Raw genomic sequence first — 15,000 nt, forward strand, 5'->3', positions numbered from 1 at the left:
CCCGTCCTTGGTTCTGGTGACTCATATTGCCCTCCTAATACGTGAGGGGGCCATGTTTTCTTAATTATTTTTTTCATTTATTGAATTACATTTTTTAATTGTATTTAGTTGTTTTCATTTTCAAAACATATATAAAAAATAAATGAAAAAAGTAATTGAAAAGACTCGTATTAGAAGGACAACATCAGTCACCAGAACCAAGGACGGGTGTTTCCGATGAATCTAACATGGTTAAAATGGAGTTTGAAGTTACAATGGGTTTGTATAGGAAGGGGGCGTGTCTGATAAAATGAATATCAAATATCTAAATACTGAATCAAGCAACTTAAAAACTGTCCGGGGTGCTCCCAAAAGCCTGAGTAGATGATAAAATGACCCAAAATTTGTTTGAAAGTGAAATATCTCTTTAAGAGATATACATCAATAACAATCAGGGGGAAACAACCCTTAGGGAAAGCTGAGCCTACTGGTGGTACTGGGGTGGTGGTGGGAGCAAGAGGAAATAGAACAATCAGGTGGGCTTAAATAGCCCGCCAGTTTGGTCAGCTGCTTGACACGTCTCATACAGCACATCGGCCACATAGTGCTGCACATGCGCGTAAACCTCTCGAATGTATCTGCCTGAACTAGCTCGCAGGCTATACGCATCATTCTTGTTAAAGTCCTCCTCCAGACACATTTCAAAGTATATAAAAAATACTCTGCTATGATTAAAATCTTATTTAATATGGTTCCCCACATAAAAAGTTAAAAACAAAAGGCTACTCGCTCCCATGTTGAGAAAATCTATTAATATTCAAATGTAATATCACAGGCCTACTGCCCCGCCCACCACAGCTGCGCAAAGCAAAGTGGTTTCATGTTTCAGCAAGTGGTTAATTATTTGCAAATTGGAACAGGATAGGTGATAGGTGATATAGGCAGCCTTCTCTGTAGAGGTACAGAGAAGCTCCCCCCCACCTCCAGTGGAAGAATGTGAAAAGGATGCTCTGGTGCCAAGTTCTGTCAGGCAGAAACCTTGAATCTCCATTATCTTCATTAAGTTCTTTTGTAAATAAATGCTACTACAGTGTCACACAAAAGTAGCAAAAACATCCGTCACATCGCGGCGGGATGTGAGCTTGTACTGTAGATCTGTTATCTTTGCTATTTTTGAAAACATTATAAAGTGAAATTGGTTAAGTCTGTATTTATCCAATGAAAAGCTTTAGCAAGAACTTGTGACTAAACAATAACTACATTGGAGCCATTGGAACACCGGTTCTTTTTTCCGTTCCGTGAAAAGTAACAGTTTTTGACTTACAAGGTTTCCAACTGTCTAAGCGACAATATATAACAATCTGTACACTCTAGTCCAAGTCATGTCTCCAAGAGGAGCTACAGTACACGATACTGCAGAAGAAACCCTGTTTTTGAGAGGAGGGAAACTTGAATTAATCAAAGACATGTGTTCACATGAGTCATATACTGTACAGTATACGTTACATAATTCTGCATGTGTTTCTACTTGCGGATGATAAATCTTACCGTGAGTGACGTGAACACCAGGGAGATGCCTCCAAAACCACTGAAGGAAACACCCAGGAAGATGAGAGCGGACAACACTGCAGAGATGCAAGGGAAACTCAGTAAGGAGTCAATGAAAATAAAGAACAATACATGTATAACGGTTGTTACAGAGCAGCCTCTTGTAGACATTCATATTGAAATCTATGTTATACAGTAGTGTATAGTAACTAAGTACATTTACTCAAGGTACTGTACTTAAGTACACTTTTGAGGAATCTTTACTTTATTGGAGTATTTCCCATTTCCAATACTTTTACTTCTACTCCACTACATCTCAGAGGCAAATATTGTACTTTTACTACATTTATTTGACAACTTTAGTTACTCCTCGTTACTTTGTAGATTTAGATTATTAATACAAAACGTACAGTAACCACTTCAGCCCTATATACATTTCGGCCATTTGAAAATAGCCGATCTACAAGCTCACAATGTGTCGCGATGCGACACATTGTGAGATTGTAGATCGGCTATTTTCAAAAGATTTTTTATACATTTTGAACTTGTGAAATGGGACATTCTGCACAATGAGTACTTTTACTTTTGGTACTTTAAGTATATTTTGATGCCAATACTTTTCTACTTTTACTCAAGTAAATTTTGATTGCCAGACTTTTACTTGTAACAGACTATTTCTACACTGCAGTATCGATACCTTTACTTAAGTAAAGAATTTGAGTACTTTTTCCACCACTGATGTTATGCTTGTCACCAATAGATTCCCAGTCACACAGAGTGATATAGTTGGGTGATTGGTGCTTGAACATCTGATTGAGGGGTGCCTGTTAATCCTGTTAGCTGATTGATTAGAACACGGGGAGCATCTTGGGTGGATTGCTATTGTTGGTTGATTAGAAATAGAAGGGTGGAGTCTGCCGAGTACAATGGAAACAGCTCAGTAGGAGCGTAGGCTGCCATGGGGAGATTGACACTTTGGCACAAAATTAATTTGTGTTAAATTTTTTCTTCAGTTGTACATTTTTGCAACATTATGTATCACTTTGAAATTATTAATGAATCTCCTCTTTCTTGCAGTACACAAAGCTGAGAAGGCTTTGTGTCTTACCTTCAGGGTTATATGCTGCTGCCGCTATAACAGCACAGGACACTGCAAAGCAAGAGCTGAAACACACACACGCACACGCACACACACACACACACACACACACACACACACACACACACACACACACACACACACACACACACACACACACACATACACACACACACACACACACACACACACACACACACACACACACGTGCACATTAGTTGAGCTCTGTTGATGGAGTATAACAATGCTGGTCAAAGTGGGGGCCACGTGCCCCAGGGAGGCCAATTAGAAAGGAGGAAAATAATAATAATAATAATAATAATAATAATAATAATAATAATAATAATAATGAATATTATGTATAACATTTTATTGAAATAGAAATTCAATTAATACGATAATTGTGCCATTTTAATCACTTTCAACCTGGTGCCCCTAATTTGGCCGTGTCATTATTGTCAGTAAATAAATAAATACAATTTAAAGTTTTCAAACACTGTTAGATGTGCTATTTTTGCTTTTTTCCTGTTTCCCTGTTTTTTTTTAAAGCCATTTCGCAATAGGGAGACAGATTTGAACCAGAAACACACAACACCTTCATAATGCGTTTCCGGTTCAAATCTTCTGCTGAGCCATTCAAATGAAGCTATGAGAAACTGACCCCGGAACAGGAAATGTTTATGCCCCCTTCTGGAAAAGGGAAGTACAGTTATGCACAGAGCCCATTTAGGGGTCCTTGGCAAGGAAACGTTTGGGAACCCTTGATATAATACTGCTGAAAGAGTGCATGTGTGTGTGTGTGTGTGTGTGTGTGTGTGTGTGTGTGTGTGTGTGTGTGTGTGTGTGTGTGTGTGTGTGTGTGTGTGTGTGTGTGTGTGTGTGTGCGTGCGTGCGTGCGTGTGTGTGCGTGCGCGCGCGTGCGTGCGTGCGTGTGTCTCCTCTCCTCTTACCTGCCGATGAGCCTGAGCATGCGTGGTCCGTACTTGTCCATCAGAATGCCCAGCGGCAGAGTGGCCGCGCTGATGATGAAGGAGCCAATGGTGAAGCCCAGATTGAGCATCTCGTCCTGCTCCACACAGCTCAACCAGATGCCAGTCTCCCATGACGTCAGGTTGCTCTCCACTGTATGGTTAGCAGTGTGATTTACTGGATGGGAACAGAGACAAGAAGGGAGCTCAGTGACATGGAACCGCATGCACCCGTAAGGGTCACCCCATATTGTGAAATTACGTGTTTCATGTCATCATTTCGCGAAGTCAACATTTTGCGGAGAAATGCATAGATGGCATACATATGGTAGTTTTATAGCGTGGCTCTGACTAGATGGTGTAAAAAATCACGTCTCTTCAGTTCCCACAGACATGGAGTCACCAGCTGCTTCTCTTCATGTGACAGTGAGGCGTTTCAGCTGGAGAGCGTAACGCTTGGCAGACGTTCACGGTACAGTATGTCCTCCTCGTCCCCCACGCCCGCTGAACCGTGTGTTTAGACTTCCAAACAGGACTGTGAACAGAGCCTGAGTGCTACAGTAAATCACTATGTACAGTATGTACACAGAGCATATTGTGGTTCTAAAGCCTCAAACGCAACATGATGTCTGCATAATTGCCATCGTTTTGTTCAAGTTAGGAATGCTGGGCGGATGCAGCATTGCCGTTGCTGTCGGATGGAAGCCTTGTATATCAAAAAACGTTCCTTTTTAATCATTATTATTTTTCAAACGTTTTTAAAATAGTGAAAATAGCTGATCGACGCGATGTGAGCTTGTAGATCTGCTATTTTCACAACTTTTGCACAACACTATGGAGATACAAGGTTTCTGTCTGACAGCAACGATATATACCCGGAATTACCACACACCCGTTTGTTTACCCACATTCTGATTTGGTCTATTGTTCTTTATGTTTTGTTTGGTTTTTTTTTTCTGTTTAATGGTGTATATGTGCAGTCTTGCTTTACCCGGTGGTGTAAAGTAACTAAGTACATTTACTCAGGTACTGTACTTAAGTACAAATTTGAGGTATTTTTACTTTACTGGAGTATTTCCAGTATTTTCTGTACTTTTACTTCTACTCCACTACATCTCTGAGGAAAATATTGTACTTTTACTCCACTACAATTAGTTACTAGTTACTTATTTGCAGATATAAATTACTATATTATAAAACATACATTAACCACTTTAGCCCAATTTTATACAAAGGCTATTTGAAAATAGCTGATCTACAAGCTCACAACGCGTCGCATCGTGACGCGTTGTGAGCTTGTAGATCAGCTCTTTTCAAACATTTCAGTACTTTTACTTTTGGTACTTTAAGTACATTTTGATGCCAATACTTTTGTACTTTTACTCAAGCAGCATTTTGAACACAGGCCTTACACTTAACGTGTAACACAGTATTTTTATATTGTGGTATTGCTACTTGTAAAATGCCTGAGTACTTCTTCCGCCACTGTGTGCGGTCTTGCCTTTACCTGTGCAGAGGTGAGAGTAGAAGCCTTCACCCTTCAGCATGAGCAGCAAGGAGCCCCAGCCCAGCAGCACGGCGGAGAACAGCAGGTTCTCTATGACCGCCGTCACCGCCATCCACCACCTCCGCCTGTACGCCTGAGACAGACTGGGAGCCATGCCTATGATAGCAGACAGGAAGGGTGGAGCAGAGGGAAGGATGGAGGTGGAGAAAAGATGGAGAGGATAGGAGGGTACAAAAAAAAGTTCAAGTCATTAGTGGAGTGGAATGATGTTGTAACTAGAAAAGGTGCTCCTCGGAGCACAGGTCTCCGCCAGGTCAGGTATAGGTTAGTGTGGGCCAGCAATGTTCGGAATTCGCCAATCAGGATGGGAGGGCAGAGGGTTTTCCTTGGCCTCTAGGGAGTGCACATACAACGTTTTACATAGGTCGGTGCAGTTATAGGTAAAAACACAAATTGTCCTGTTATAGCGCCACCATGAGGCTGATTTGAAAATGTTCAAGTGGCATTTCTTCCTCTGCCTAATGGGAATGTGTGTGCAAAATTTCACGGAAATTGCATGCTGTGTTCATGATTTGAGGCATTTTGTTAAAAACGGAGCAACGAAGCCATTCTTAGCCATTCAGGATGGAATAAATACCCGTTTGGTTTAATGACTATAGAGATACTACCGATTTGCGTGATGTTTGAACAGAATTTGTAGCAGTACTGTAAAAAAATGAGTTTAGCAAAACGCAGCCTCCTGGTGGCGCTATAACAGGCCCATGTGAAAAATGTGTGTGTGTGTGTGTGTGTGGGTGTGTGTGTGTGTGTGTGTGTGTGTGTGTGTGTGTGTGTGTGTGTGTGTGTGTGTGAGAGATGAGATGAGATATACTTTTTTTATCCCCGAGGGAAAATTGAGGCGTTACAGCAGCATAATGTGATGATTAAATCAATAATCTACCAGACGTGCGTGCGTGCGTGCGTGCGTGCGTGCGTGCGTGCGTGCGTGCGTGCGTGCGTGCGTGCGTGCGTGCGTGCGTGCGTGCGTGCGTGCGTGCGTGCGTGCGTGTGTGTCTGGACAGATTATGCTCATATACAGTATGGACAAGCCTAACGTCAAGCATGCCCATGCTTGACGCCACAGATGTCAGAATCATCATCTTTATGATGTCATAGAATAGTTAACTGACACCATACTGTGACTGCCCTAGAAATGCTTTGTGCCTCAGAGAATGAAATGAACACTCAAGCTTTTACATGTGCCTTAAATAAGGTTAGTCACAAGTCACAACACCGTCTTTCTCGCACACACAAACCATGGACCTGTCCAGCACCAAGCACCATGATTTACTATTGGTTCCATTACAAACTCAACCCGAGCGGTGAGGTCAAGCCTGCTGGTACCTCAAGGAGAATGTCTCCTTCCCACTCCCCCCTAGCCTGGTAAACCCTCCCTCCGGAAATCTCAATTCCATTTCATTTCAGGAGTGAGTCTGGCCTGATCCGCCTGTCTGCAATATTGGCTGTGCTGGAGTTGGGCGGGAGTAATACCGTTGACTGACAACCCCTTCAGCCAATGATAATTTTTCCCCTTCAGCCAATCAGCAGTTCACCAGTCTTAATGTGACGCGACGGGACTTTTGAGACAGCCAAACCCAAAATGGGTTGCCTTTTTCGGGTACAATGGTGTCACTGCCCGCCCCTACCGGTTCTCTAATTTTTTTTTTTTAAATAGGCTTTGTCATGATTAATTGACCACATATATGAAGTTAAACAACTAAATTCTATCCAAACGATATCTTATAAGTAAATTCCGTGCCTCAAAATAGAAGTTAGAGAGCTTTTTGAAGTAAAAAAATAGCGGAGAATTGGCCGCACAAGAAAAAGATGGCTGCCGTTCGTGTTTTGGGCTCACTCGAACTCGCCACCTGATTGGCCAACGTAAGCTGTCAATCACAGAACAATGAGCGACGACGCTGATAGGCCCGGCCGTTTGGCATACAGAGCCAATATTGCAGAAAGGCGGATCATGCCAGACTCACTCCTGAAATGAAATGGAATTGAGATTTCCGGAGGGAGGGTTTACCAGGCTAACTCCCCCCCAGCTGTGGTGGGGATTAAATCCAACTACTTAAACCTCCACTAACGCCACTATCAACTTATCAGCATTACAGTATGAAGCAGGATACAGTAGTTATCATTACAGTATGAAGCAGGATACAGTAGTTATCATTACAGTATGAAGCAGGATACAGTAGCTATCATTACAGTATGAAGCAGGATACAGTAGCAGAGCTGTGCTGTGCTGTCTAAAAGCTCTGACCTCCCATAACCTCCTATCTGGCACTATCAAGTGTCAGGTCACTGCACAGACAGATACACACTCACTCACAGACACACGCATGCATGCACGCACGCATAAGCCCTGCACAAGCACGCCGAAGATCACACACACACACACACACGCACGCACACACGCACACACACACACACACACACACACACACACACACACACACACACACACACACACACACACACACACACACACACACACACACACACACACACACACGCAAGCACACTCACGCACGGACGTGTGGAAAGAAATAGTGAGTCTTTAATGAAGATCAATGAATAAACATGGCATCAACAATCTGTCGATTTCTCACTCAGGATCTTGCAATATGCACAAGTGCACGCAAGCATGCACGCACGCACACACGCACAGACACACACACGCATGCATGTATGCACGCACACACACACACACACACACACAAAGGTTCATTCCGTACAACACTCTACATTACATTATGAGTACCAAAGTTTATGTAAGGAAATTCCTTCCACCCCTCTGTGTGCTCCAGCAAATATTTCTGGAGGTTGAGTGCTAGATGGAAATCAAGGTGGTGTGTGTGTGTGTGTGTGTGTGTGTGTGTGTGTGTGTGTGTGTGTGTGTGTGTGTGTGTGTGTGTGTGTGTGTGTGTGTGTGGGTGTGGGTGGGTGTGTGTGTGTGTACCTGCTGCTATTCCTGTCGTCAGCAGGACTCCCAGTATGCAAACATGTGCCTTAAAAGAGATTAGTCACACACCCCACTCTTTCACACGCACACACACGCGCACACACACAGACCCGCACACACGCTCTCTCACACACACACACACACAGCACACACACACACACACACACACACACACACACACACACACACACACACACACACACACACACACACACACACACACACACACACACACACACACACACACACACACACACACACACACACACACACACACACACACACACACACACAAAACCCACAGTACGCCTTGAGGGATTCAGACTCAATTAAAGAGGTCATGAAGTTTTAAGAAACTCTTTTCCAATAACTTTTCTTCGGATCACGTAATCTGAGCTATGCTTTCTAGAAAGATCCTGAGTGTTAATCTAACTCTAGGTGTGGTTCCATGTGAGACTCTCAGAATTACAAATGGATAAATGAACACTGAGGATTTTCCTTGTGTGTATATCTAGCCAATGCACACAAACCTCAATTTCTCCAACTTGAACGTTTCCATGTGTTACACATGATTTATGGAACTCTCTCTCTGAACCTGAAAAGGCTTGAATTTCAACTCTTACATTTTTTATGCTGCATTTCTAAGTCAGTCTCACTCAGTCTCGCTCAGCTTCGCTCAGCTTCGCTCAGCTTCGCTCAACTAGACTGAGGAGGACAATCTCCCAGCTTTCATGGCTAAAACAAGGTAGAAACAGAAGGACCCCCATTGGTGACAAACCTTTTAAGGGTCCATTTGGAACCCCCCTCAAGGAACCCTGGGGGTCCCTGGACCCCACTTTGAGAACCATCATGGTCAGTAGCATGCTCAGTATCATGCCAGTATCATGGTCAATATCATGTCAATATCATGACAGTACCATGGTCAGTATCATGTAAGTATCATGTCAGTATCATGGTCAGTATCATGTCAGTATCATGTCAGTATCATGTCAGTATCATGTCAGTATCATGGTCAGTATCATGGTCAGTATCATGTCAGTATCATGGTCAGTAGCATGGTCAGTATCGTGGTCAGTATCATGTCAGTATCATGTCAGTATCATGACAGTATCGTGGTCAGTATCATGTCAGTATCATGGTCAATATCATGTCAGTATCATGTCAGTATCATGTCAGTATCATGGTCAGTATCATGTCAGTATCATGTCAGTATCATGGTCAGTATCATGTCAGTATCATGTCAGTATCATGTCAGTATCATGGTCAGTATCATGTCAGTATCATGGTCAGTATCATGGTCAGTATCATGTCAGTATCATGTCAGTATCATGGTCAGTATCATGTCAGTATCATGTCAGTATCATGGTCAGTATCATGGTCAGCATCATGTCAGTATCATGTCAGTATCATGGTCAGTATCATGGTCAGTATCATGTCAGTATCATGTCAGTAGCATGGTCAGTATCATGTCAGTAGCATGTAAGTATCATGTCAGTATCATGTCAGTATCATGTCAGTATCATGTCAGTATCGTGGTCAGTATCATGGTCAGTATTATGTCAGTATCATGGTCAGTATCATGTCAGTATCATGTCAGTATCATGTCAGTAGCATGTCAGTATCATGTCAGTATCATGTCAGTATCATGTAAGTATCATGTCAGTATCATGTCAGTATCATGTCAGTATCATGTCAGTAATAATAATGTAAAATAATATGCCATATGTTCTCTGTACGCCCCCTGGGAGGTGGTACCAACCCCCGTTGAGAAACACTAGTCTATACGAACACAATTGGCCTGTGTCAGGCAGAGAGAAGCCATGCAGGGAGGGTGATACTTGTCTCTTCTACGGGCTGGGTGGCAGCTGTTGGGCAAGAGGAGTAGAACGGAGGTCTTGTGACCTCCTCGGGGCTTCTTACTGGCAGGTGAGCCGGTAGGACACAACAGCAGTAACAACACACAGTGTGTGGGGAGGAAATCATTAGCATAACGACTAAACTGGGGAGAAAAAGGGCTAAAAATAACTGACTACTCTAAATTTAAGAGCAGTGGTCGAAAAAGTACTCAAATGTTTTACTTGAGTAAAAGTATCAATACTGCAAGGTAGAAGTACTCTGTTACAAGCAGATCTACAAGCACGTTGTGAGCTTGTAGATCGGCTATTTTTAAATAGCCTACTGTAGGTATAAAATAGGGCTAAAGTGGTTGATGTATGTTTTATAATGTAATATATTTATATCTGCAAAGTAAATACTAACTAAAGTTTTGAGTAAAAGTACAATATTTGCCTCTGAGATGTAGTGGAGTAGAAGTAAAAGTATAGACAACTGGAAATACTCCGGTAAAGTAAACGTATCTAAAAGTTGTACTTAAGAACAGTACTTGACTAAATGTACTCAGTTACTTTACACCGCTGTTTAAGAGAGAGAGAGAAAAATCAGCCTACCCAATGCATTTCTCCTAACTTCAAGGTCCATCTAGCCAAACCAGAATATTCATAACCAGATACAGTAGCTCATTTCCAGATATCTGAAGTGACTCTCACATACCTACAGTAAAACCCTCAGCATTAATTCATCCATTTGTAACTCTGGGAGATGTACAAATGCAACCCGTATGGGTCCAGTTGGTTACATTTGTACACTCTCAGAGTTAAATGAACGCCCAGGACATTACTGGGTACATGCCCCCATGGTTTTTAACAGCCGGGTGTAGAGGCAGGTCTTCAGTGTCTCATGTTGAGGTCACATTGACAGGGACGGCCAGTTGGAAATACTGGACATGTACGCCTGGCCAGTTGGACATACTGGACTGTAATGCCTGACCAACCTGACAGCTGATGCTCTTCATTTTGACCTGCAGGTATTAGAGGACATTTTCTACAAAGTGCCCAACTACCAACTACCATACCAGTCCACTGAGATACAACCTGCCTGACACAAACATTACGTGCGCACACACACACACACGCATGCATGCACACACGTACGCACGCACGCACGAAAATGAACCACCCAAACACCTCCTAAAATCTGCCATCGACCCTGTTCTGTAGCAATTGCGCAATAGTTCCTGCTCTATGCTAATAGTAGAGTTCAGAAGTTCAAAATACTTCCGTGACCCAGGAGATAACGGAGTCGGAGTGACGTCAGGACTTCGTAGGCTTTGACTTTTTGCAGGGGAACTTTTTAGCAGCCACCCGTAAGTGCTCTTTCAGAGTGGTTTTGAAGGAGAGTAAGGATTCACATTTTTTTTAAGACCGTTGGTACTACTACTACTAGGGCATTCCACATTCTTGAGGCATATAGCAGTAGAACAAATTTCAACCCCTTGTCTGAGCCAAATCTGGGTCGAACGTGATTTGTGGAGCTCCCTCTGATGTCGTGATTGACGTTTATGAAGTAGTTGTTTGACAGGTACATGGGTGTGTTTGTGGTGTAGCGTATCTTGTAGGTCAGACCCATGGCAAGTTGCTGTACTCTGTCCTCTACCCTGAGCCATCCCACCCTAGCAAAGTGAGCAGGGGTTAAATGAGTTGTAGATGTAAGGCCAAGCCAAGCAGTAACTCTGACCAGTTTTGTGGTAAAGTAAGTTGTCCTATAATACCAGCTGTAGGGATGGGCAATATTATCGATATCACGATATATCGCGATATTTTATTTCGCGATACTGTATCGATACTCCAGTATCAATATCGCGATAAAAAAAGGCTTTTTTGAAGGCTTTATGAAAAACATTCAAAGAACCTATCACAGATCTGCAGCTACTCAATATGTAGTGTATATATAAACAATATGTAGTTGTGATATATGTATATATCGCAATATATCGCAATATATCGCAATATATCACAATATATCGCAATATATCGCAATATATCCCAATATATCACAATATCGTGATACGACCCAAGTATCGTGATGCGTATCGCAATATAATCGTATCGTGACCCAAGTATCGTGATACGTATCGTATCGTGAGATTGTTGCCAATACCCATCCCTAACCAGCTGTGTCGGCTCTTAGTTGTGACCAGAAGTAGCAGTCTGTTATCTGTCTTTCTGTTTAAACTCGTGTATATTTGTGTGACTTTAAATGTTGCCAAGGGTTTGAAGAGCAGTATGCCGCTGCATTAGACTCTTAGTATATTTGTGTGACTTTAAATGTTGCCACGGGTTTGAAGTGCAGTGTGCTGCTGCATTAATTGATACCTGGAACGCATCTGTGTCACTTTAGATGTCTTTGGCTATTCAAAAATAGCAGATATACAAGCTCATAGCGCGGCACCGAGTGCCGCGCTATGAGCTTGTAGATCTGCTATTTTTGAAAAATCTTGCAATTTTTTTTTTTGATTTCTTTCCAAAAACTGTTATGATTTTGATTTTTTTTAAAGAATCGCCTCAGGTCTTAATGGGTTAAAGCTACAATCTGAGCTTCACCCGTCTTTATCTGAACAGGTAACCTTGTTCCCTAGCCGTAGCTCATCTCAAGAGGAGAAGAACCTGGAAAAGAACTACAGTGCTGCTAAAACAAGTGTCTATAGCAGGGGTCTTCACGGTTTTCCAGGCCGAGGACCCCTTAGCTGAGAGAGAGATGGAGCAGGGACCCCCCCCCCACTACATACTGTATAAAAATGTGTTTCGTAGATTTCATAGATAACTTCATAGACTTGTTTGACAGCACTATCGTCAGCGTTGGATTCATGTTAACGTGTATTTTCAGACCTTTAACCAGTTAAACCCTCAATACCTATAGTAAACCTGACCGTTGGCTCTGTACTTGGTCTGCTCTTTTTCCCCCTCTACACCAAACCTCTTCCCCCGGAAATGGCCGATCTACAAGCTAGATCTGTTATTTTTCAGCTATAATGTTCCCCTCGGTATAGGGATGCTGGGGTTCATTTGGTTCATGTAAAAACAAAGTTCCTATCACACAAAGATTTGGTGACACCCCCCCCCCTGTACTAACTCTGAGGACCCCCCCTTATTGAAGACCCCTGGTCTATTAGGGTGCATGGGAGGACTGTCACTTTCTTGTATGCGCTTTTCCTGCAAGTATACTGTACTTTTTTGATTGTGACACAGGGACTGTAAACAGATCTGCACCGCGTCAACGTAACTTCCTGGGGCGGTTACTACTTCCTGCAGCTTCCACCCAACTGAACAAGGAGGGGGGGGGGGGGGGGAGAGACGGAAATACAACGGAAATGAACAGAAAATGTGATTGATTAACCCATTCAATCCGGGAACGCATCTGTGTCATCTTAAGATTTCTTTGGGATATTCAAAAAATAGCAGATCTACAAGCTCATAGATCATGAGCTTGTAGATCTGCTATTTTTTTTAAATCATGAACATTTGTGCTAATCTTTGGATATATATTTTTTTAAGCGAGCATTTGTAATCTTTAATTCTGGGGGTCCCTGGAACAAAATATTTTGAGATGGGGGTCCGCGGCCAAATATATAATCTAAATGTTTTTTCTAAATCCTAACAGTATGTTGCTATGTCAGTGGTGCTCCAATTTTTCCATGTCAAAATGTTATTTATTTGGCCCCCCCCCTCCCCCCCCCAGAAGCACAGATCGGAGTTAAAAATGTCAAAGATGTGCACACATTTTGCTCGATTTTTCAAGAAATCGCTCATAAAGAAAAAGCTATATCTGCTATTTTTGAATGGCAATCTTAAAATGAGCGTTCCCGGTCTTAATGGGTTAAAGAAAGCCCTGAAGGAAGAGTGAGACAGAGTGATGGGAAATGACTACAGATGGACAAGGAAACCAGAAAATAATGGAATGAGATGACGCCACATAATGATAAGAGAGAAATTACATGAAAGTCCCAAAAAAAGAAACTCACTGCATACCTACAGTACATACAGTGAGTAGGCTACACATCTTATTTTAAAGGACCACAATGGGAAACAAGCTGTCAGCTTTATGTGTTTTTGTCCTTGCAATTGATGTCCATGTACACGTTACATTGTTTGTCATGATCAGTAAAGATGTGTGTCAAGTCAGACCAAAACAGGCTGAGAGTGAGAGAGTGAGAGAGAGAGAGAGAGAGAGAGAGAGAGAGAGAGAGAGAGAGAGAGAGAGAGAGAGAGAGAGAGAGAGAGCGCAGTGGACCAACAAGGGATGACAGCTGATGCAGGAGGTCAAATAAAACACAAAAGACTTGTGAGAGAGAGAGAGAGGGAGAGAGAGAGAGAGAGAGAGAGAGAGAGGGAGGGGGGAGAGAGAGAAAGAAACACAGGCAATCACACACACACACACACACACACACACACACACACACACACACACACACACACACACACACACACACACACACACACACACACACACACACACACACACACACACACTTTGTTTGTTTGTTTGTTTGTTTGTTTGTTTGTTTGTTTGCTTATAAATAAGACCAAATCATCAAGCCATTTGCAGTTAATGATTAAGCCAATGACGTACATGCTGAGCTATAGTGGTCAAAACAGAGAGTCCACTTTCAGACTGTTGGGAAAGAAGTGTTTGAGTAGTGAGGAAACACATGGCCTGCTCATTCACACACACACACACACACACACACACACACACACACACACACACACACACACACACACACACACACACACACACACACACACACACACACACACACACACACACACACAGGCGCGCGCAAATGCATGATATCATCAGGAAACAAAAGGAAACAAACATACTTACACAATGTATGTAAAGTTATGAAACGTATATCAATAGTTTTTAGATTGATTTGAACCCTTATGGGTACATTTGGCTCCATCTATAGTACTGCCTACTGTAGGCTCCATTCAGCTATTAACATGGTGATTTGACAAGATATGTGTGTTGAAATGCAACGGTCGGGAGAAAAGG

General features: G+C 42.5%; 1 protein-coding gene across 1 annotated transcript in view; it reads right to left on the reverse strand.

The window, feature by feature from the left end:
* Positions 1-15,000, reverse strand: part of slc43a1b (solute carrier family 43 member 1b) — a 34,552-nt gene that overhangs the window by 18,671 nt on the left and 881 nt on the right. Inside the window, exons 2-5 of the mRNA XM_080453365.1 lie at positions 5,103-5,258; positions 3,578-3,773; positions 2,636-2,691; positions 1,528-1,604 (exon numbers count right to left, since the gene is read on the reverse strand). Of these exons, the coding sequence (XP_080309491.1) occupies positions 1,528-1,604; positions 2,636-2,691; positions 3,578-3,773; positions 5,103-5,256 (483 nt within the window). The 5' untranslated portion in view covers positions 5,257-5,258. The remainder of the gene's footprint in view (positions 1-1,527; positions 1,605-2,635; positions 2,692-3,577; positions 3,774-5,102; positions 5,259-15,000) is intronic.

This window comes from Gymnoscopelus braueri, assembly GCF_963280865.1.
Source record: "Gymnoscopelus braueri genome assembly, chromosome: 2".
Taxonomy (NCBI): domain Eukaryota; kingdom Metazoa; phylum Chordata; class Actinopteri; order Myctophiformes; family Myctophidae; genus Gymnoscopelus; species Gymnoscopelus braueri.